Genomic DNA, 24,751 nt, shown 5'->3' with positions numbered 1-24,751 from the left:
CCATCTTTCCTTTCAACTGTATGTGTGATCTGGGGGAAACGGGAAAATTATAGAACTGTCAGTCTAATGATGAGTGTGTCCCACAATGCACTTTATCCCAATCACTCTTCATTACTGTCACTACCCTTGTTTAGAAAAAATAAAAGGCATAAAAATATTCCAAAAGCCTTCCATCACATTCTATTAGTGAAGGGAGACCTGCCGCTCTCAATTATTGGCAAGCCCTCCTTTGTCCTAAATTCCGACCTAAGGAACTGGTCCTTCAGTGGCACTCGGAGTTTTGTACTCAATTTCCATTGAAACTGTCTAGAGCGTTGCAGGCACCCTGGATGGGGACTTGATGTTAGCATCACAGGTAAATTCATTTGTGAAATCCTCGCACAACATACTATGGGCCTAAATAATAGTTTGGCAGTCCATAGGACCGCCAAAACTGCTGTGGCGGTTACTGCCACACCGGCGGTCCACCCGCTGTTTTACAACTTCAGCAGTAAGACCGCCTCAACTGCTGGGGAATCTGCAATCCTTCGGCAGTGGTGCAACAGTCTGGAGCTCTGGAGCAGCAATATGCTAGCGATGCCACTGCAGCACTGCCAAGCATATTGCAACTTTCCTGACCATCACACTTTTAATGGCGGTGATCCCGCCATGAAAAGTGTGGCGGTCAGGGCAATAAGAGGGCCCTACAGTTCCCCCTGTGCATGAGGGTGCAGGCAAGGGGGCACATGGTGTGCTCCCCTGTGTTCATGCATCCCAATTCCTGCATGCATGGACTGCACAGTCATGCTGTGCAGGACCTTGCTTTGGTGCTCCCTCAGCGCTGCATTTCAAAGGCTCACTTTATGAGCCTTAGAACTACACTGCCGCAGGTCTGCCAAATTACCTCCTGCCAGACCATGAAGAAACTCGTAATCTGTCGGGCAGGCGGCGGTAGAGTTTTGTAGTGTGGGAGCGGGTCATTGGTGTGGCGGCCCGCTTGCACACCGCCAAACTCGTAATAAGGCCCTAAGACACCTCAGAAGGATATTACAGTTGTTATGGCGATGCACGTGGGCCTGCAGCTCTTAGCAACAAACACTACTCTCTGAGACTTAAGCACACTATCTGCAGCAGCGGGTTATTTGCAACCCGATTTGGGCACAACTCAGACTGACGGGCATAGTTATCAATGTGCAGCTGGTACAGTTGCCCCGTGGCCCTGAGGTTGGAGGGAGAGGGGCTGTCTGGTCTGTACCAGCTGCAGTTGTTTTAGAGGCTGCCCTTTCTTTTTTTTTTTTTTTTAAAGATAGAGACTTTTTTTGTGTTTATTCTTTGAAGAGAGTAGGAGGGGAATAGAGGCAATAGAAGATATTAGAGAAATGGAGGCGTGGAAAAGACAAGAGAAAATTTGAGGGTGAAGGAGAGGAAAGCGTGGCAGAATGAGAAAAATTAATTAATGATCAGGGAGAATAAGAAAAGAGGTAAGGACAATCAAAGAAGCTGTGGAAGGCAAATAAGAATGGAGACAAGGTAGGAAGGAGATGAGAAAGGGAGCGATGAGGGGGAGGAAAGATACAGGGGAAAGGAATAGAGAGGAGAGCGTGAAAGGAAGGACGTAGATGAGATGGGAGTAAGATAGGGAGGTGATAAGTTAAGACGGTAGAATTGCAACATCATGGGATTCTGGGCAAATCACTTAATCTCCCTTTGCCTACAAAAATGAATGTGTCCTTGTGTAATATAATTGATGCTCATGTAAAGCGCTCCAATGTCTTCGGGTCGATTTTACGCTATACAAAAACTGCTACAACAAAAAAAAAGGTAAACGTAAACACCCATAAGCAGGGCTGCAGTTATTAGTGTAGTAGGTGCAGTGACACTGAGGACCAGGAGGTGATTGATGCACTGTACCCCAGTTTTCTCTTTAGTTCAAGATCTACCTGAGAGCCCATACACCCTGACTATGCCACTTGATAGCTGCAAACCTGCAGCTCCTCATCCTTGCAACAAGATGCTCTTGTGTCATCTTTCCTCTTTGGGCGCTCATGTGTTCTTAGTGCAGCACTGTGTTTGCCAAAGCACAATGTATTTGGCCTTTCGGCAGGACTGCAAGCTCTTCCCAAGGCACAAGTCTGGGGTACACACATGTAGACTGCGTCCACCCACTATTTTCATAAGTTAGACTCAGTCCATCCTGCAAGAAGAGGGCTCCTCTGAAATATGCTGAACTGGCCTCAGTGTAATTTTCAGACACCAGGACACATTCAGCAGTGCCTGCACTGGGCTTTCATTTTTCAGACTCCAGCTGGGCCCATAACAAAAGTTGCATATAAGGGACCATCAGGCCTCGTTAGGTTCCACTATCCTAGCTGGGAGCTATCTGAGCCTCGTGCCTAGAGGCACATGCAAAATGGTGGGAGGAAAAAAAGGCACACAACTTGTTATCACTTCACAAATACTTGAGAGGCATGTTATTTACTTTGTTCAATCCCTGTATATAAGAGATGTGCATGTTCTGAAAGAATGTCAGATGTGTTGGTCTGTCCCAGTATTCACAAATAACATTTTAAATACCACTATTTTGTTTTATTTCTTTTATAGCCCTACTTATCCCAGTGGATGATGTTGGAGCGCTTTACATCACAAGTACACATTAGACATTGACAATAAATGACGTAAATGTGCAAGTCAATGTGCAAGATGTTTTGCATAAGACAGTGACGGTTACAAGGTGTAGGATTCACATTTTTTTTTAGTCTATAGGCTTATATAGTGCATGAATCACCCCCTAAAGGGTATCTCGGCGCTCGCGGATTTGCAGAAGAAGTTGTTAAGGTGGGCTGGTCTAAAAGAGGACAGTTTTCAAGGTCTTTCTACATTTCCGGTGGTCTGGGCATTGTCTTAAGACAATGGGAAATTGGTTCCATATGAGTGATGCCCGATATGAAAAGGCCTTACCTCCTGATCGTGCTTTTTTGGTCCTGGGGATTTTGAGCAGAGAATTCGAGCCTCATCGTAGGTCCCTTTGGGGGATATACTGATGGAGACTCTCTGCCAAATAGGAGGGTCCATGTCCCCATATTGCCTTGTGTCAGACAGCAGACCTTAAACTTCACACGTTTCCGCACAGGTAACCAGTGTAGTTGGTGTAAAAGAGGGAGTGAAGCTGATCTGTGAGGGGCGTTTAAAACTAAACCTGCTGCGGTATTTTGTACCATCTGAAGGCGGTTAAGATTAGACTCGTTGGCTGCGATCAGTAAGGCATTACTATAATCTAATTTGCTCAGCACCAGTGTTTGGATCAGGGTCTTTCGCAGGGGATTGGGAAGATAGGGGAAAACTCTTCTCAGCAGGCCCAGCATATGAAAACATGAGCCAACAGTATGGGTTACATGTTCTTTCATTGTGAGTCTGTGCAAGACGCACCCCTAAGTTCTTTGCTGTTGTTTTAGGAGTTGGAGCAGTTCCCAATTCTTTAGGCTACCAATCAGGAGTCCATAGTAGTGGGGCTTCTCCGAAGAGCATGACTTCGGTCTTTCCGGCATTTAGCTGTAGGAAGTTATTTCTCATCCATTGTGACATAGCCAGCATGCCGGAATAGAAGGGGGATTGGGCTGTTTGGGATGTCTTATTGAAGGAGACGGTAAGTTGGGTGTCATCTGCATAGGATATTGGGACGAACCCATAGTTCCTTAGTAGAACCGCCAAGGGAGCAATGTATATATTAAACATGGTTGGGCTTAAACATGAGGCTTGAGGTACTCCATTGGTCAGTTCTTTCAAATTGGACCGGTATGGGCCCAAGTTAGTGGTCAATGGTGCGATTTAGAGAGGACACTAGTTAACCATTGCAGTGCTACTCCCCCAATCCCGGCTTCCCTCAGTCTCATGCGCATGGTCTGGTGGTCGACCGTATCGAATGTGGCGGATAGATCTAATAACACAAGGAGGGTATGTTGGCCCTAATCTAGTGCAAGCCTGATGTTATCGGTGACGGCCACCAGGGCAGTTTCCGTGCTATGTTTTGGTTGGAAGCCTGATTGAGATGGATCCAGATAGCCAGTCGATACGATATGGTCTGATAGATGAATGTTGACATGTTTTTCCAGAACTTTGCTCAGATACGGTAAGAGGGAGATAGGGCAGAGTTTTGAAAGATCTTCCGTGGACGTTTTTCCGGATTGGGATGACCTGAGCCGCCTTCCATGTTAAGGGTAGGGGGCCTTCCTTCAGAGATTCGTTTAATAAAAAACAGATGGGATCTGATAGTGTTTATGCAAGAGAGGCTCAGATACTTGCAGGTAGGACATCGAGAGGGGAGCCAGATTTTACTTAGCACATTAGTGTTTCAGTCTCTTCCAGCGATAAAAGAGGGAAATTCAACAGTGTTTTTTTTCCTTGTGCTAGGAGGAGGTCCTGTTATGGTGTCTGGCAGCGGAAGACAGCTGGCCGCGGCAATCTTATTATCTCTGTCATAGCTCGCTGTGCTATATTAGAAAAATTAGAACTTATGAACAGATAGTAACAAAAGGATCTCTGTGCTAAAAGCAGTAACCTACTTACTTAGCTACATAAAATAAAAATCTGTCATCTGCTTGTTAGATGATGTGCTCTGTTGAAGACATATTAACTCTCTATGCTGCTTTGACTCAAACCTGGGACTAGAGAAAACTCAGATTTCTCCAGCAACAGTGTTACCCTCCAAAGTTATTTTACCATTAGTATTGTTCCCTGTGAATTACTAGGCACACAAAGATCTTTGCAGCAGGTGCCTTAACCCCATAAGGTATTATTGTAAAATGCAGAGTTTGCCATCAATTAAGCAGCATAGATTTACTGCCATGTTTCTCCCTGTTGCCAATTTCTTTGTGGCTTAGCTTTTAAGAAGTAAATGTATAAGTGAAGGCCCACATTTTGCATTAGGATTGTGTCACTTTTTTTGCCACAACCCTGATGCAAAATGTTAATTTTGTAATGTGGTCAAATGGACTTGTGATATACATGTGAAACATATTTGTGATGTCACTTCTTGTTAGGTCATGTGTTGTGGTGCTGTGATGTCACCCTGTGATGTCATGCTCCAAGAAGTCAGTTGCATACTGCATCAGTTGGTTAGTCCCCCGTCCCCCCACTTCTTTTTTTTAACGACTTAGCCCTGGCCCATCCCATCCCATATAGAGTGCAATTAGCCATTCCATTCCAACAGCTTTATTCGACAGATTAAGTAATAAAAGTATTTACAAACATACAGATAAAAATGAGTTAAATAAAACATCTGCAATAGTAAATATATCATATAAACTGGATGGAAGGGCAAGCAAAGGTAACCTTTAAAAATAGAATATGTACACTTGTCTTAAGATTTAATAAAATCTCAAGTGCAATAAGTATTCAACACACTTCTTCCAGTGATCTCTAGATGGAAAATCATTTGAGCAATGTAACAGTGCCAGGAGGCCACACTCATCTAAGAACTGCAAACTATGCAGATAGCACAGACAACTAAACTGATACATTTGTTGACAATGAACAGCACATGTTCTAAGTAATCATAAGTATGACTCATGAAATGAGATTTCTGTACCATGATTTTAGTAAGAGTTATTTTCGGATCTGTTATTTTCAGGGCCACCTGAATTATACGGCAGAGGAACACCAAATTTTGAGACAAGGCTGACTAAATTATGTGGCAAAAAAAAGCCAAATTATGCAGCACATTTTGTGATTACTTCATTATGTTTTCATTTTTACACCTGGTAACAGTCAAACACCCACATATAGCAATAAGCAACTGAAAGATGGCCACTCAACCTTTGTGAAAACCATTCCGGTTCACAGGAACCCGAGTCATCATATTTTTTCTAACTTTTGATCCCTTTGATTTGGGAACAATTTTTTTGCTAAAATCTGCAGATTATGCAGTTGATGATAGATTATGTGGTAAATGCGGCAGATCCATAATTATGTTAAATTTCGCTGCTATCGCAGAATCGCATAATTCGGTGGCGCTGGTTATGTCTGTCTGTTGTTCTTGGAGCTCTCCCTTAACCAAGTAGAAGCCAAATTACTCTGTAGTTTCTGTCGTGACTTTCATTTCCTGTCATGAGAGAGGTTCTCGCACAAACTACTAACCCCTCCACCACTTCAGCTCTTGAGCCATCAGTGGCCCGCTGCAACAACTTTGTAGATTTCTGTGATAAAAAAAGTCAGAGACATCCATATCTCACTACAAACCAGTGAACCTCCAGAAACGGGATTCTACCCTGCAGGGCACTTCATTTGTGGTCTTCTTTCTCCCCCATTTCCGAACCCGACTTACACAGAACAATCTCCAAAGTGAAACCTTCGAATCACCTTCAGAGTGCTATTCCAGGGTCTATCAGCAAATCTCTTGCAACTCACCTACTTCCCCTATGCACCAACATGGTCAACTCCTCTTCAACTGGGCCTTTTTCCAGAGTGACTAAAAGTGGGTCAAGTCTCTCCTCTCTTTCAAAAACAATCTCTCGATCCAGAGAACATGAACAATTACCGCCCAGTCTACACACCTACATTTTTAGACTAAGTCAATAAAAGTCACGTTGCTTCCCAGCTCACCTCACACATTCGTACAAACAACCTCCTAGACTCTCTCCAATCAGGTTTCCACCATGGCCACAATACAGTAAATGTGATCCTCCAAATTGTCAATCCTCAACTCCGGGAACTCCTGCCTCCTGGTCCTTATGAACTTGTCTGCTGCATTCTACACTGTCAACCACCTGGACCTCCTTCACACTCTGAAACAATGCATAGGCTGTGGAAGCACAGTCTTCAATTGGTTCTCCTCTTAACTAACCAGCCGCTCCCAAATTGTGAAAATGGGTAACTCGTTCTCGAGACCAGTCAGTGTTCATCGAGGGGTCCCTCAAAGCTCCATCCTCTCGCTTGCCCTCTTTTCAATCACGATCCAAAAGATTCAAATCTGGGAGTTTAACCATCATCTAAAACTCAAGCCAAATGAAACAGAATATCTTTTGAACTCGCCTCCGAAAGCAAAAAACCCTGTACAGTAATGGATGGCCAACTTTCCTGCCCTGGATTGGTGCCCGGCCATTGTCCAGAGTGTTAGATCCCTTGGTATCATAATCATATACACCTTCACAGCCACATCACAGCCATGGCCAAAAGCACACTACACCAACTCAGGCAGCTGTGGGGCATCAGACAATTGATACCGGAACAAGATCTCAAAACAGTGGTGCAGTCTCTCGTCCTCTCCAGACTAAATTGTGGAACTGTCCTTCTCTAAGGCATTCCCAAAGTTCATCTAGGCCCACTGAGAGCAACACTACATGCTGTAGTGCGCTTTGTGTTTGGTCTCAAGAAATGTGACCACATTTCCCCAGCCCTGCTAACCCTCCAATGGCTTCCCATTGAAACTCTAGCTCAGTTCAAAACTGCCTGCATTGCACTCCACTTCACCCTCCTATCTAAGTGAGAAACTGAAAATCTCTGGAGCAAATAATGGTTCCAGAAATGCCCAATCCCTGCTACTGGAACTCCCCACCTTCAGTTGAGAACGGTACATGAGCCAGACATTCTCCAGTAGTGTCACGCAAATCTAGAACTCATTACCCCGCCTCCCTTCGCCTAACAACCTGTATAGTCACCTTCAAAAATGACCTCAAGCCTAGGGTGACCAGATTTTGAGGAGGGAAAACCAGGACAGACCACACATAAAAGTAGGACTAAAGCCTTTAGCCTTACTTTTATGTCTGGCCTGTCCCGATTTCTAGCCTTGCAAATGTGTATACACGCATGCACCCTCCTCCCCCTCCATGAGCTATGCCACAACCTCTACCCTGAGACCCCGTGCCCTCCATCCCCACTCTGTCTCCCAATCTGCTGTAGCCGACCTGCTGCCTGAAAGAAACAAACAATTTACTTAAGGAGAGCACACCTTTCCAGATGACTTGACCTTTCTCCAAAAACCGGGACATAAGCTCGAAATTGAGTAAAGTATCGGGACACCGAGACATACATTGGAAAACCGGGACTCTCTGGGGAAATCCGGGACGTCTGGTCACCCTACTCAAGCCCCTCCTATTTGACAGACACCTGGGTTAATTGCCCTTGACCAGCTGCGGCTGCTGCAGGTATGAGCGATGGGGTTGGGGGGGCGGATTTTGAGAGACTAACATGAGGGGAAATTAAATAATTAATTTTCCCTCGTAGTCTTCTCTCGAAATCTCCCCCACCGCCCTTCCCTGCAGCGGCCGCAGCTGCCCTCGACCATACCCAAGCACTCTATCCAGTAGACAATCTACCTTCACTCTGTATCCCCACCATCTTCATCAGTGCCTGAACTGTGTACGTCCCTTGTCCATTGGCTGCATTTGTCCTTATTTATTTTTTATTTATTTATTTTAAAAGTTTTATATAGCGCTGGCTAGTTCCGAAGGTATCAGAGCGCTTTACATGAGCATCAGATCATAGTTACAGGATACATCGTTACAAAGGTTAAACAGTTCTTAGAGCATGGCAACATAGTTACTTGTAAGGTCGAGATAAACAATAAACACAAATACGTAAGGGGAAAAGAAGGCAAGGTGAGAGATTCAGGGGAGGGGGTTGGAGTAGGGGAAGTAGACCGATAATGAAGGCGGGAAAGAGGAGGGGATGGTGAGAGACACAGCATGGGGAGAGGAGGGGAAGGGTGACAGGGACACAAACTGGTAGACGAGTCAAGGCAACGTCCAAAGTCCAGTAAGCTGTGATCCCAGGGGAAGTGGTATCCCTTCCCTATCTCTATAGCGAGAGGCTGCCTTTACGCTGTGGACTCTCTCAGAGGGGTCTCTGAGACTCCAAGGCCTACATACTGGATCCTTCCCCAAAAAGGGGAGGGGGAGTGCTTTGGTAAGGGGTGCCATACCATACCTCAATTGTGAGTGGCTCCCTTGGCGCAATGGACTCACTCAGCAGGTTCGCTGAGACTCCAGAGTATAAATATTGGATCTTTCCCCGACAACATTATTATTGTAACTGTAACTTGCTGTACCCTTGTTTTATGCTACAGTTGTAACGTGCTCTGATGCCTTCGGGCAATGTATGTGCTATATTAAATTGGGAATAAACATATAAATAATAAAAAGTAGATCTACTGTTGTGCAGTGCTGCACTGGGGCTTCCAGACAAGGGGCATTACAAAGACCCTATTGGAGGAGAGTCGGAATGAGGGGGGGGGGGTGGTATTTCAACGCTACCCTGGAGTTTACAATAAATCAAACAGCCACGCGTCTAACCCTAAGCAGTTGACTTCGCCTGCCATCATGCAAATCAGAGTTTGGACTGCCTTGGCACACATGGCATGTAGCAGATCGGTGATCTGCCTTTGGAAGGAAGTCTGTCATTTTAATAAGTTTAAATGAAAGGAAGAGACGTCGCTGTAATCTCCAAGGTACACGTTGCACCCTGCGCGGAGCCAGGGGGAAAAGGACAAACTGCATCTCTGAGACAGGCGGGTGGAATGCACATGACGCTCGCGGCTCGTTTCGAAGCCCCGTGCGGCAGTGGCGTTGTGACCATCCCTGGCCCGCTGGCAGCAGGAGGAGAGACGGCAGTAGTGGCCTTCCTAATAAAATGGTGTAACATCTCATTTATTCCCCACCCTTGATTACTGTGCCTGATATTTTGTGATTGCCTATATGGTTTTACCCTACTTCTATTGATTTTTGTGATGTTGTATATTGTACAATTTCTCTCACGTAACGTAACTGGTTCTATTGTGCAGCGCTCTGACACCTTCGGGTAAAGTCCGCGCTTTATTAAAACGCATTAAATAAAATAAATAATTAATTACCGATGCCCCGCGACAAATAAATGAACCGCGACGCATGTGCTGGCGGACGCGGTGCTGCTGCTGCCGCCTGAGGCCCCTCCCTGGAAGTCTGGCGCTGGTGTCTGCCTCCCACCCCCGTCCCTCCCCGGCAGGCCCGCCTTCCTTTCCTGTGCTCAGATTGCAGAGGCAGAGGCTGGCCGGGGCCGCCGTATCTCAGGGCTTCCAGTTCTGCCAGCACAGAAGTACTTTTGCGGCGGCGGCGGCGGCTGCGGGGCCATCTGGACGGGAAGCGCCTCCCCAGAATCCAAAGTATGCAGGCGGACTGGGCTCGCCGGGCCCGGGTGTGAGGGAGAGAGCCAGCCGGGGAGCAGCAGCAGGGATCGCGGTGCAGGGGGCCATGGAGGACGGCCTGCCCGACCTCCCCCCGGGGTGCCACTCCAACGCGCTCAACAACTTCTGCAACGGTGAGTACGGCGTGCGCCGAGGGCCCGGCGCCGCCGGGGGACATCTTGTGTGATGCACTGCCTCGGAAATACGGAACCAGTGTCGGCATTGGCAGAGCAACGTGCTTTATAGCCCCACGGTAACAAATACGAAGAGCAAAAACTGCTCCTCTCTGTGTTGTGCCCATGCACAGGAGGTCCTGTGTTTGTATAAGTGCGTGCCGGCCCAGACTTTCATAAAATAAGATTTAGACTAGTCGGAGGGAGTTTTCAAAATAAATGTTCTTTTTTTAAACACATTTTGTAAAAGAGGAAATGTGCGTCTTGGGCTGATGCAGAATACTTTTGAACAAATATTATGCAGCAACCGTGATCACCGTGGGGAAAGGGTATCACGCTTGTTGTTTTGGTGTCATTTTGCGTGTCTTTTTAACCTGGGTCATAGTTACCGATAGTGCAGCAGGTGCACTGCCACCGGAACCCAGGTGTCAAAGTGGCAGTTGCACCTCAGTTGTTGCCTTTTATTGCCCAAGGTGGTGTTTACCGACCTATTTCATTTGTTTACTTTGTGGCTGTTGTCTCCCGGGTGCCCCACAGTTTGCAACCCGTGGCATGATTGTACTTTTTGCAGAAGCGCGCACTGCCTGCTTAGGAGTAAACATCGGTGGCAAAGCATAACAGGGGCAGCACATTTTAATATCGTTTCAGTCGCCGTGCCGGGCATGCTTTCAGTGAGTCACAGCTGTTTGGAACTAGCCTTTGCCGAAACATTGCACAAGAATCGTGCAGTGCACCGTCCTTTTGTTTCCACCACATGTCACTGAAATGCGATCCCCTGCCTTGTCTGCTGGGTGCTGAGTCGATTCTGGGTAGACACTCTGAGTAGTCAGTCCATCGTATTTCTTCTCTTTAACCGCCCACAGGAAATGCAGACCATGTGCTTATTTTTTTTTTCTAATCCTCGCTGTGTCACGACGTGCTGCAGTCAGCGTGCACCGAGGATGCAGTGACATGTTAGCCTCTCTCGTTAAGTTTTGAAGCAAAACTGGCGAGTGCCCGCTGAAAGGTGGAGGGGCAATTGATGAATCGCCCAGGGTAATCCAATCGTCCAGTTTGCAGGCTCCTAATTGAGTGAGAACAGAGACGGTGAAATGTTTGCTCCGAGTTAAACACCGAATATCTTGTGCACGAAGTTCTAAAGTTTCGGCTAACTCTTAGAGTGCGCATATCTTTGTACCCTATATGACGTGCCCATCTAACCGTACACTTAGGGAATTCTGACAGGCATGCAGCTGCCTGATGTGTGTGTTCAGTACTGTGTTGTTTTCTGTTAACCTGCTTAATGCATTATTCTGCCTGACTAAGCCGCACGCTCGCAATTTGCATTTGACTTAATGATGCAGGCGGAGAAACAGGTTCGTCAAGGATCACACGTGGCATGTGTACTGTAATGCGGGGGCGCTAGGGCTTGAGATCCAGACGTCGTAAGGTATTCACTACCCCGCCCCCTCCTTGACCCTCTGATTCTTGCTGAGTCAAATAGGAGAGCTTTTGTTCTGCCCCAGTAAGCGGTTTCCTGGAAGGGGTTCGATATCGCCAGGGGACGGGGGAGGCCGGACTACGGACTCTCGCAATCAGTAGCAGCAAAAAAACCGAAGCGACGTCTTTCTCGGAAGCCCTAATGAGCCATGCCTGGCTGGGCGTCTTTGCAATTTTTTTTGTGTGCAGACCCCCTCATCCGAAAAATGCCCACACGCAAACTTTGGGCGCCCCTGAAAGGGGAGGTGTTTACGAGAATGGATTGCCTGTGGTCAATGTACTCCTCCGCCTCTCTTTAAAGTGTGTTTACAAGAGGGACGGAGTTTTATTTATGCATTTATGCACGTTAAATAGCGCGGGCATTAATCGGCGGTACTGGAGCGATTTACAGCAAATCGTTACATAAGATTCAAAATAGCAGATCGTTAATAAGGCATAAAATTGCAGTTCGAGGACGAAGGTAGGAGCAGCGAGCAGGTTATCACCTGGTGAGTTCAAATAAAATGGACGTAGGAGAGGTAAGCTAAGGGATATTAGACGTGAGAGCACATTTCCATTGGAAAGGCTAACTAAGGGGAAATGTAGGGAAAACGTATAGGGTTTTAAACTACTCCGCTTTAAAGATCTCGGGGGGGGCGGTGGTATGCAGATGAGGAGTGTCATATTCTTGTCCGGTTTCCTGAGAAGGATTGGACCGTGAGACTTTTCTAAGGGTTGGAAGGTGGAGCCCCAGGGCTTCTGCATATCGCGATGGCCTGGGGCCTCCAGACAGCTTCGGTGTCTCCGCTCGGTGGTGAGGAGTGAATGTGTGTCTTGTATATGGTCCTGGTTTCAATGGGCATGCAGCGAACAGTGGCCAGAATGTGTGAGATATGGGCTTCGCTTTTTGCCCTGAACGTAGGGTTGATTACAGAGAAGAGAGATGGGTCTGAGAGAGACCAGGCAAGAGTTACAGCAGTAGATTCTGGAGAGAGCGCCCTGTTATGAAAACATGCTTACAAAGTCTAAAGTTTCAAGTCTCCCTCCTAAATAGAGAGGGGCGTCACGCACTCTGCCCAGGAGCACGTGCAGCGATGGTGCAAACTATACTTAAGGTTTTGATCGTGCATCACAGTGCGAGCTGGATGTTTTCGAGGCCTGGACACATATTTTTTTAGTCTTAATTCAGACCCTCATAGGAGGGGGTTGGGAATCCGTGGCGTAGGGTCTTAGCCTTACTCCAGCCCAACACCCTACACCATCGAGGGCCATGCCCAGTGGATCGTGTGTTTCACGTGACAGAAGTAAATCACCAGAACTGGAAAAGTTCACATTTCAGCCCATCGTCTGACACGTCACACCCCTAGTGCTCCCCACGCTTTTAAAAGAGGAAACCATGTCTTTTTGTTGAACAAATGTGCTACATAATTAGTGACCTGGGATCGGATTTCTGGCACATGTATTTTGTCTTTCCCGTCTGACAGCGGTGGGTTGAGCTGCGTGCTTTTGCGGATTAAAGCCGCTCCACCCCCCCCCCCCCCCCCCCACAAAAATGTACATTCGAGTATCTGTCTGCATTACCAATTTAGCATGGACTCGCACCTTTATTGCACCCATGTTTGGGGTACTAATGCTTTTGACACGCATCTTATGCAATTTCATTCTTTTATTGCTGTTAATTAGCTGTTATATAAGATATATTCTGCAGCTAATATGGCATCCCTGCGCCTGTCTGTTTTTATCTGTGCGGTATTTGAAGAAGAGTGAAATAAAGCAGTAATGTCTGTTGTTGCTCCACACCTCTGCAGTGCCACATAGACTTTAAAAGCGCATCTTCTGCCTGCTTCCTCGCTTTGCACGTCACTTCACATTTCATGTACGCTTTGCATGGACTCATGTGCTTTGAAATCTACCCATACTTGTTTAATTGACTGTAATCCCCGTTTCTGCCCCTTTAATTGTGATTGCTCAACCATAGACCTGATGATCTTAATCCAATTCTGGTAATTCCGAGAATCTGTGGTTTAACTTCCTTTTTGTGATATATATAATTAGTGACTGGCGGTAATTACATAAATTTGAGTTACATGGGTGGTGTGTTTTCTTGGTTCCAGTTCCCTAGTGAATTCCTGATCTGTCTTCCAGTGGTGGACCTCCGGCCTGCATAGACGTGGCCGCGCAGTAATTTGTGGCGCTTCTCATAAGTGTACGTTCTTGGCTCAGCAAGCACAGTTGAGTAGGCAGAGCGGGGTCACCAATGACACCCGTACTCTCCTGAGCCTCTACATAGCTGTGCGGTGACTGACCATTGACTGTCTGTTCAATCCTGCATGTTTACGAACAGCAGTGGAGGTATAGGCCCAAGCCATTACTATTCTTGTGCACCCAAAGAGCAACAGAGACTCATTCGCACACCTGCTGCTTGTGTCTTCCACAGATGTACGTTTGGGAGAATGCTAGAGAACATGGGTATAACTCCATGTAGGTTAACATAATGAACAGTGGGTGTGGAGAAGCTAATTGTGCACAATAGTTCTACAACCAGCCAATTGTCCGAGCTCCCTACTCCTTGTTTAGTAAATGATGGCGTTTTAGAATTGTCACAGTTATTGATACACCAGCCTTTATGCATTGCTCCACCAGTTCTGGCATTACTTAGACTTTGTGTCAATTTTGAAGTCAGTCATGATATAAATGTCCCATTCCATAAGTATCTCATCTTGCTCTCAGTTTCTAATTGGTCCAAACTTGGGAAGAAAAGTACAAATGGCTTCCCGTAGAGACAGATCACAGTTCATAGCCCATATGTGGTTACCAGACAACAAACCGCTGGCCCAGGAATCTTCAGATTATCCATAAACTCAGAAGAAACAGGTTCTAATAAAATAGGTGCCAATTGGAATATTGTAGTATTTTACAAAGGGAAAAAAAACAGCTTATGACAATCGTTGTACTCGGTTGACTACTGCGGATGCAGAGTGTAAGAAGGGCTCCAGTACTCTGTAGCCTTTTAAGGGCAAATTTGGTGGAACTATGCCAAGCTGAGTCTGTGAGACTTATCAATCATTCACCCTGGAAGAAGCTTGGATAAAGGAAGCAGAGACAACAGGCCTCCAAGACCTAATGAAGCTCGGAGTAGCAGAGCCTAGCATCCGCTTTAAGAACAAATTTAAAGAGGACTGTGGAGGTGTTTGAAATGAAAGTATACAAGATGCCTTCTCAAAGGTCCAAACAATATCCTGGCAAAATGTTCCTGTCTTGACAGGTTCCCACTTACACGCTTGGAAACCCTAAAATTGCATGAAAAATGGACATCACTTATGACCGCAAGGGACAGTACACTAGCAGTAAATGAAGTCAGCAAAAGATGATAGCAAATTTAAGACTATTGTGATTGTAGACCTCTAGTGAAAGAGTTCTTTCTTCGAGTAGTTGTGTTATGTCCAAAATATTTCAGGAGCAGGAAGTGCTCACTGAATGGACTGATGCAGGAATCCTAAATCTGAGCGAAACCATGGCCTTTATAGAGTTTAACCCACAAAGTAAAGTAACAGTTGTGGGGCCTTAATCCTAAGCGATAGGGAGCGTAACACAGACAAAACCATTTAAGGTGGGTCCAGCCTATGAGGATACAAGATGCAATTTCAGGAAATGCAAGTATCCAAAAGGGACAGAATTGAAGTTAAGTTATGACTGAGGAAAGAGTAATCAGTGAAAGAATAAATATAAGGATACAAAATAGATGATTGACTGTCGATACAATGTGTGTATACTTGGCATCAGACTTCAATATGCAAGAAAAGAAGCCATCACCTAAGGGAAGTATTTGGAACTGATGAAAGTAGACCTGGGAATGGTGAAACCTTTTAGATATCCAGCCACTAGTCCATGAAACTCCATGCACACTTTCCTGCTGACTTGAGGGCACGTGGTATAATGTGAAGTGAGGAAATTTTGTTAACAAACTTTATTAATGTCTCTTTCCATTGCACTTAATGGAATAGCCAAGGTTGTAACGCTTGCTAAGATCTAAATTACCCAAGATTATGATACCGAAAAAGAGAGTAGAAGGACTGAAAATAGTCCTAGGATAAGAGTATTATGTGATACATTTGAGGGATGAGAGACCCTGCTAGATGAAAAGTATAGGACATAATAACCACAATGTCATGGAAATTGTAATACAATTTATTATGTAAACTAGGAGTTACCTGATTTGTGGTGTTTCACTCCTTTGCTGTTATCTTGCACTTTGCTTTTTTTAATCTTCCTTGTACTAACACATAACTGTACTGTTTATGAACTGCTTTAACATTAAGTGATACATTTGTAGGCAAATCTGCTGTTATTTACGTTCCCCTTTATAGTGTTGTTGGACGTGCTGACCCCAACAGGATCCAAGATTGAGGTTTGCAAAGCTAAAGGCAGACTTTTTTGCTCTGGAATTTTTCAGAATCCTTATCCAATTGAATTTTCTTTTAACGCCTGCATCGTCTCATGCAGCTGATTTGAGGATGAGGCTGTAGATAGTAGAACTCTCGACCTTCAGCATGGTGGATATGGGCTGTAGAATCGCCCCAATGTGAAGGAGAGTACCATATTGTGTTGAACGATTCAAACTGGCGTGTGAGTAGGGCAGGCCCAGTGCAGAGCATACATTTATCTTAATTTTGTCACTTCCTTGCACATCTTATGTCTTTCCTTCTTCATTCCCCTCCATTCGCCTCACTTCATACTCTTTTCGCTTTCCACCTATTCGTACAGGTTTCTATGCATCTCTACTGGAGTCCGATGGAATCTGCTCTGTTCTGGATACGGCAGTAAGGTACCCTTGGGGGCTGGGGACTGGTGGAAGCCATCCCTGGGCCTTTCATGCCACCAGGCCTTTTGTGGGTGCTGCCACTGTACCCATATTTTCCCCTACCTGCTGCTGCCAAGCTTGCTCTGTAGCAATCTTAGCACAGCCTGATGGTGGGCCTAGCAATCTACTGTGTACAAGAGCGGTGCAAGCAGCACTGTTGCTAATTTGACCACTTTCTTCCCCAGCTGGCACCGGACATCATATGAAAATGACATGCTTGTGCGCAAGTCATCATGCATGCATGACCAACACAATTAAGTGGCTGCTGCAACCTCATTTCACTTTTTTTTTTCTTCTAGCCATGCTGCACAGCATCCTCCTGATGTTGTATACCATTGATAAAAGGCATTGGCTTAGCCAATTCGTCCAGAAAGAGAGACCTATCGGCGTTGCCGATGATAGTTTTATTTATTATTAGTGCTTTGATAAGAAAAACTCCCATTCACTTACTAATTCACACTCTGTCCTACAAGCGCATTCTTCCCGTCTCCAGCTCATACTTAATTTAAGAAAATGATATAAACTAATTTGTAAACACTGAAGTGCCCTGCTCTTGTGGTTCAGTGGTGTAATGCATCCACTGCAGAAATCGGTGTTTGACCTCGTGATCACAGGTTCGAATCCTGCAAGGATTGTCCAGCCTTTCATCATTCCAAGATCGATTAAAAGTAGTACTGTGGGTTGTGCGTGCACTTGACATACACGCATCTTCTGTTTGTAATGTTAAGTTGACACCCTTACACTTGTACAACAGATCATCTCCCATCATGATTGAAAGCGGGGTTATGCTTACTACATGGCGTACCAGTTCTAGTTGATTTATGAGTAATTGTTTATGGTTTAACAAATATCCGGTTAGGTTTGACTCTTGGATTAATAATGCTTGCACAAGATAAAGGTAAGGCTTTTATGCGGAATGCTGCATATGTACCTTACACAGTCTGATCTTTTTGCTTCTATGATGCTCTGGATAATAAGAATTAGAAGAAGCTTAAAAAGGGTGTGGCTCTATTGTTAGGCGGCCAGATAGGCATGATATCTGCTGCTGACTCTCTTGGAATGAAGAGACCGGTCTATGGACCAAAGCAGGTTGTTGGATTGGATACCGATTCCTTGGTGGCGTTGCATGCATGTTGATCCGTGAGAGACCCTCGGACACCTTGGAACCCTATAACGAAGAGAAACCACTTGTAGGATATAAGTAATAGGAACTTCTAGCTTGCTCTTACCTTCCTTCCCACAGGAATTGATTGATCTACTGTAAAGGCTCTGTATGGCTTCTCACTTACCATCGCAATGTCCAAAAGTTTGTTGTAAGATTACAGTGTTTTGTAGAGCAACAAATGCTGTTGAAGACCCCTAATGTGGCTGCAGAACTTTATCCACTGAACTTCATTTTTATGCATTGGAGCAGTCAGAAGTTCAGACGTGGGTCCGTTGCTTCCTGTGCCTCAAGACCCAAGGCTGAAACCAATCTTGGATCACTTGTGTTATCTTCTAGAGGGAGTTTCTCCAGGCAGTTTGGGGTGGACTGTTTCCACGAGGAGCAGTGTTGGTTCTGGCTTACATTAAGCCTGCCTCTGTTTGGAGTGCACAGTGGGCATAAAACGATGGATTGAAGTACCATCCTGAAAGATTGCAAGTGGTCAGACTATTTGCAAGCTTTCTTCCATCCACTTTTGTGTGCAGTCAGAGACGAGGTCTTTGATCTCTGCAACAAGTCAAAACTTACGATCTTCCTTAAGATGTGCTGTACCGTATGTGTCACGTCGCCTTGAACGTGAAAAAGCATTGTGCTCCAAAACCATGAATTTATACGAATCCGTTTGGTCATCACCAACAGAAGGGCCCCAGTACCGGGCAACGTGGTACCTTTTTAAGAGTACAGAATAGAAGCCAAACAGCTGCATTATGAATGCTTTTTGGGGTGGCTGAATTGGTACTCGTACAACGGTATGTCCTGAAATCAATCGTATGATCAAAAGTCACTAAATGTAGTTTTGCCAGCACACCATCACCACCAAATTATTTATTTGTGGTTGAATTTGAGCCCGTTTTGTACACAATCACTGGCTTCATTCTTGTTAACTATAAAAATCAACGGGCGTGTATAATGAGTATACTATAAATTTAAAAACTAAAAAGGCACTTTAGGATAGCAGTGTGAGAGTGCAAATACGAAAATTGAAGGGAGTAGAAAGTAGAGCATTTCCACAAGTCTGATATTCTGAATATAACGGAGGTAACTCAGCCATTGTAATGCTGGCTGTCGGAAAAGACTTCCCCTTTGGGTACAGTTCGTTCAAAGCTTTGGAGATTAGTAGCGGAAGAGGATGTGGCACAGCAGCCAGAGTTGCTGACTCGGAAGCTGGGGATCCGGGTTTGAGTCTTAGCGCAACAATCTGGGATTCTGGGCAAATCACTTAAGCAATCAGTAATCTGTAAAGTGCAGCAATTCACCTGTGAGGGTCCGAAGGTGCTGAGTGGGGTGTGGGGAGGGGAGGGGTCTTCGGTTTAGTCAAAGAGCCATGTCTTTTAAGTCCTTCCTGAATTGGCCATAGACAACGCATGCGTGCCCTATTGGATGATAAGCAGCGCTATATAAATCTGAAAACTTACTTTCTAGCGTTGCATGCCCATAGTGTCAGACACATAGAAGACTGCTGGCAATATTAATTTGACATGTGCATACAAGCTGCTGTATGGTCATTTATTAATGTTGGTTTTGTCTGGAGGAAGAATGGTATCCTAGACTAGACCCTCCAGGATCAAATAATGGCAGCTCAAGATATGGTTCCAGTTCGACATTAAGCATTCTCCTAAAGCTTCAGTCATCAACCAGATGCACATCCCATCTTAATGTTTTAACTTCTGTTGCAAGCCTGCCCTTTTGATAGTATATTGAGTGAGAAGTAGTTAAAAAAAAAAAATAGTGTACAGAAACTTTTAAAAGATCTTGAATATTTTGGTATGTAGTCGCTTGCGAGCCGAACTAGCAAACAAAGGTAGGTGGTCGATTCTGATGCATTCATGCAGTCTTGCAAAGAAGATGCGACTGCTTTATGTACAGTGGTTTACGTATGCAACACAGTAGAGCGAACTCGGAGGGAAGAAGCTGTTCACTCTTGTGTTTGGTACATCAGTGGCCAGAAAGTGGCCGTGGAAATATAACCTGTTTAGCCACTAGGGCTTCTCTTCTGTGCAAGCGTGGCTATTTCTATAGGGAAGCCTTCCTGCCAGAGAAAGAGGCTTTCCTTCAGCATTGTTTGTATTTGTAATATTTCTCCTCCTCAATCTTCAAGCTGCACCTTCCCCGGCAGTGACTTGAGCTGTCTGCAGCACTGGGATGTGGTGCTTGACAAGATCTTACCCTGTGGTGTTGTGCTAGTCTAGCCCATTGAAGATGCAGGAGAAGCTTTGAGGTTTCGTGTCTTACTGTGTGCACTATGGAGTCTCATCCTCTTAAATAGGTGCCAGGCTGATTGTGGGAATAGACCATTGCATACCGCTGTTCCCTGAATCACAATGTCCCTTTTTTGATTCCCTGTTCACGAATATTTGGCCAAAATAAAAGTCTTTCAGGAGCTCATGTGTCTGGGTTTGGTTGATAGGATGGGTTTCAAGAACCGTATTGGGGGGATAAGATACCTGTGGTTATGCTTCTGTGGGCATCTTCTAACCAGACGTTGCAACTACGAAGCACAACAAGGGGTGGGGTAGGACCAGGAACAAGAAGGATCACCTCCCCAAGAGCAGTCATGAGTTGGCACTTATGTCTAGTAAAGTCCATGCGCTCATTCCAGACTGATACCATGAGGATCTTCAGCGCGGTGTTGACATAGGTCTAGTGAGACTAAACACTACTTTGTTCAGCCGCATGACACACCCTCCGTTGACTCGCATCTAGCCGCCTCTTGGAGCGGGGCCAATATCTTACAAAGCAATGATTGAAACGGTAATGCAGCAGTAACACAAACCACAAAGGGATCTCTTACGACCAAAGCTGTGTCACTAAATGCACTTTCTTTAAGGCAGGATCCCTTGTAAAGTCGTCAGTTCTGTGGTAGACTACAGAGAAAACGTGATGAGAGGTGCCGCAAGCACCCTCTTCTTATAGGTCAAAATTCTGCATCCGCTGTATGCCAATTTCCATCACCCCATCCCTTCCACCCCCATTCTCCACTTGCCTCAACTTAGAAGATCGAGTGACCAATGTGGTCATCTCTACTTTTTGGAGTGACTGAGACATGGGTGCACCTCGTAGGACATGCAGTTCGGAGGTAACTTGGGTACCTTTGCATTAACAAGCAGAGGTACAGAAGGAGTACTTGGAGACTGCTGCTTCCCAGTCGGCATGATGTTGCCGGATCGGCTCCACCCAATGTCCGGCGCAGCAGTGATAAGGCGATCAGTGTGTTCCTTGAGATGTCACTGCTTCTAAATGCTGGGTGCCAAAATAATTGCATGTTGATCTGGTCAATTTTCCTTAAAAGTCGAAGACAGTTGCGGAGTATTTTTCGGCCCCTTAGTTATTTCACCTCCCATGCAGCGTGCCTTTGGCGTCCCAGTGCAGGGATGGTGCTGTATGTCTTCCTTGCTAAGAGCTACACAGAGGCCTAGAAGCCTTCAAGACTCTCTGTGAAGTCTTCTGATCACTCCAGGCAGAATAGTTTTTATAAGATTCACTTTGGAAATGCGAGTAGGTTGATGCCTACTGCCAATACACCATGCCTTTGGGAGGTGTTTTACCTTTAACAATTTGATGAAAATATCCACACTTTTTTTTTCTTAATCCCAGTTCCATCTTTGTGTCTCCCCTTTCTAGCAGTTGTTTGGTGTTGAGGGGGGAGGGGGGCTAACAGAAGGCCCATTTCTCATTTCAACATTAATAGCAATTCATTCAGCCTCGTAGGAAAACCCTCTTTACCCTCTTATTTCACCATTCCAGTAGAGTTTTTTTCTGACGCTCCTTTTTACCGTGCACACCTTAGTACAGTGCTGCCTATGAGGGTATTATGTTGGTTCCCAGTTAATAATTTGGGAAAACGAAATAATGAACATCTTGCTTTGTTTGCAAATTGGGGAATTGTGTGTTCTGTTGTATGCACAGTACAATCATGCCTTGAGAACGTCATCAAAGAATTCCAGATTCAACTCTAACCTGCGCTCGCTTTTTTGAGCGTTATTCTAGGTAGTGTGAAAATAAGAACATATTGCAACTCTCCCTAATTAATTTTACGAAGTTGAATCACGCTCAGTAGTGGCCACTGGAGAGCATGAATGTCGAGTAGTAAACCGATTCATAGCTGGTGACAGGATTTGGAATATATACTGGGGGAGTTTACAAAACAGCAGGGGGCAGATCTCTGCTTGCCTGAGCCCTTACTTCTTGCGAATTGGAAAATGGGTACATTTTCTCAAGCACCTTTTCTTTTGACACTAGGGCAACTCTCTTTATTTCAGACTAAACTTTGCTAAGTCAGACTAGAAATGAAAGAGGGAAATAAATATATGCTTGAACCCCCATTGATAGATGAAAAATCAGTATTAAAACAATATGTCTGACCTCAAAGAGAGCAAATGTATTTTTTTTCTTTCCCAGTGGCTTTCTCTAGACTTGATGTTTTGGGGGGCACCACAAAGGGCCACATATAAAACTGGTGGAGCTACCTGCAGCGGGCGATCAAGAAGATTCTACATACCCCCACACACACACACATACACATTTATATACATAAAGTAATATAAACTGTTTAGGCAGACTGTCCATTAAACATTGCTATAGTCTGTAGAAAGGAAAAGTTACTGAGGGTGTCTCAATCACTCCTGTTCTCCTCTTCACCCCACTAACTTTTGCAGCCTTTGTTAGACAGATCCGCTCATTTTCTCTAAATATCTTTCTGAAGTGTTCCATCTGCATATCTCGCATCATCTTTTTCCTGTTCCGCACCCTCTTTCACTCTATGCTGCACGTTCTTCCTTGCATTTCCTTCACTACGCCAATTTTCTCCTCACACACATTGCTCCCACTCCTTTATAAACGTTGCATTTTCTTTAACTTTATTCATATCAATATTTTGACAGCTGGATACATACCTCATGCACACACCTCAGCATAGAATCACAATTGAGGCACTAAACTATTGCTCTATGTACTTTGCAGAGAGGCCAAAGATTGGCTGAGCTTGTAGTCTGAACCCCTTTATGGCCCACTGATGGGCACTGTGAGCAATTTGCACTGCATTCAGCCAGAACTCCATAGCTCTCAATCTTGGCCCACCCACAACCTGAACACACACAGCCATATATAGGAGTTCTATGTGTGAGTATTATGTTGCTTGAAAAAAATGCAGAAATACACCATCCTGGTAAAAGCCAGTGGCAGCTGATGGATTTTGAAAGTGGTGAGGCGAAAATATTCTACAGCTTTACGGGGTTCTCCCACCGCAAAAACAATTATTCAAGTGGTAGCTTTTATATCGCATATTAACTGCCAATTGTTGAAAAAAGAGGATCCATCTATAATACTTTAAATCACAAGTGTGAAGAAAACATTAGAAACAAATAAAAAATGTGCCCAATCCTCAAACTGGTCTGTTGTAAAATGACCGCCAAGCACATACAACCAACGCCCTTGAACCATCCAAACCATATCCGAACCAGACCTCACAACGAGCAATTATGTAGTTTTTCTCTATCAAGCAGCACTTTTTTTCATTATCTAGGAAAGTTGGAAGGTGATATCTTGAATAGTTACATGAGTGGTAGATGTTGCTGAATCCTTCTTTAATCATAAGGACAACTTGAAGGTATTTTATTTCATTTTCATTGTATGTTTTTGTGTGGTTTCCTGTGAAAACTTAAAAAACGTATACTGTATTTTCCGGCGTATAAGACGACTTTGTAACCCCTTAAAATGTTCTGGAAAGTCGGGGGTCGTCTTATACGCCGGGTACAAAATTTGAAGGTATGTTTTCATGTGTTTTTACATAGCGCGGACTTCACCCGAAGGTGTCAGACCGCTTCTCAATAGGAAATGGGCATTACAGGAGGAAGAAGTTACATGTGTGCAAGTAGAGGTATGGTATAGGAGGGCACTCAAACACAAAAACTAACGTTACGTAGGCGATGGTGGCACTGTGGAAGTATCAAAAGCAAACCCACTGAAAGCGGATCTGAAAAAGGAAATAAATTACAGTTACGGTACCGGTTATCTGCCAAAAACATCAAATTTTCCTTAATGCATCCAGCAGCATATCCACCCTATTTATTGTTCTCGAGACACAGGGGAAATCATCCGGCTCCACCACAGGCTATGCTAATGAACAGAAGTAATTTCCACCGCAAACCACCATGCATATGAGTAACAAAACTACCCTGATGTGGATAATGGCTAGGGCTCCCGGTTTTATGGTATTTATTTTTTTGCCATTTCCATCTGTATTTATCCATATTTATTTTTCGGGCATTTTTTCTGTATTTATCCACATTTATTTTTGCCACAAGCAAAAGATGACGCTACAGCTAGTATTTTTCCACATTTATTTAAATTGACAATACAACGCGAGGTGCTTGTAAATAAGCCCCAATCTGTGATCTCTGTCGAAGGCCTGGAGGCAGGCAGGCAGGACACAGGTCATGTTGGGTCATTAGATTCCTGCTTGGGGAGAAAGGAAGATTGCTGTTGGGTAGAACTTAACCCCCACTCTGTGTTCCTGTTTAAAAGATTTAAGCCTATTGGCTTGAATTCCCATGATACAAACGTGCAGAGCTGTGTTCAGTGAATAACCACAGCGTCCGTTGAGATTGATGCAGACCCAGCGCGCGTTCATTAGCCTGGGTCTGTGTGTCACTGGACGGCCATGCTGCACCTGGGACTACTCACTGGACTGACGCAAGCCTAGAGGGATCCTATCACTGATACGCCTTGACAAACCCTGAATTATGGTAGCCTGCGGTGGCTCGCGGCTGAATTCATGAGCCTGCAGCCACTGCCTTGCAGACAGACGCTGCTTTAGTAATTAATGGAGCCGTCCTCGCCACACTCCAAGTTGGGACTCTGCTTCCGGCCCCGGCCCAAGTAAGTACCAGCTTCTGTAAGCTTCCCTTCCTCCCATTCCCTCACTCCCC

At 45.0% G+C, this 24,751-nt stretch overlaps 1 protein-coding gene across 9 annotated transcripts in view; it reads left to right on the top strand.

Annotated features, from left to right (window-relative positions):
- Positions 1–24,751, top strand: part of EML4 (EMAP like 4) — a 720,824-nt gene that overhangs the window by 321,872 nt on the left and 374,201 nt on the right. Inside the window, exon 1 of one of the 9 annotated variants that reach the window (XM_078649702.1) lies at positions 9,930–10,263. The exons of 7 other annotated variants lie outside the window; for them this stretch is intronic. In XM_078649702.1, coding sequence (XP_078505828.1) covers positions 10,197–10,263 — 67 coding nt within the window. In that variant the 5' untranslated portion in view covers positions 9,930–10,196. Of the gene's footprint in view, positions 1–9,929; positions 10,264–24,751 lie in introns of those variants that run through there. One more of the 9 variants, XM_078649706.1, reaches the window with a different exon arrangement.

The sequence above is a fragment of the Lissotriton helveticus genome, chromosome 6 (genome assembly GCF_964261635.1).
Source record: "Lissotriton helveticus chromosome 6, aLisHel1.1, whole genome shotgun sequence".
Classification (NCBI taxonomy): Eukaryota; Metazoa; Chordata; class Amphibia; order Caudata; family Salamandridae; genus Lissotriton; species Lissotriton helveticus.
The sequence above is the reverse complement of the archived record's forward strand: the minus strand, read 5'-3'. Positions and strand labels throughout refer to the sequence as shown.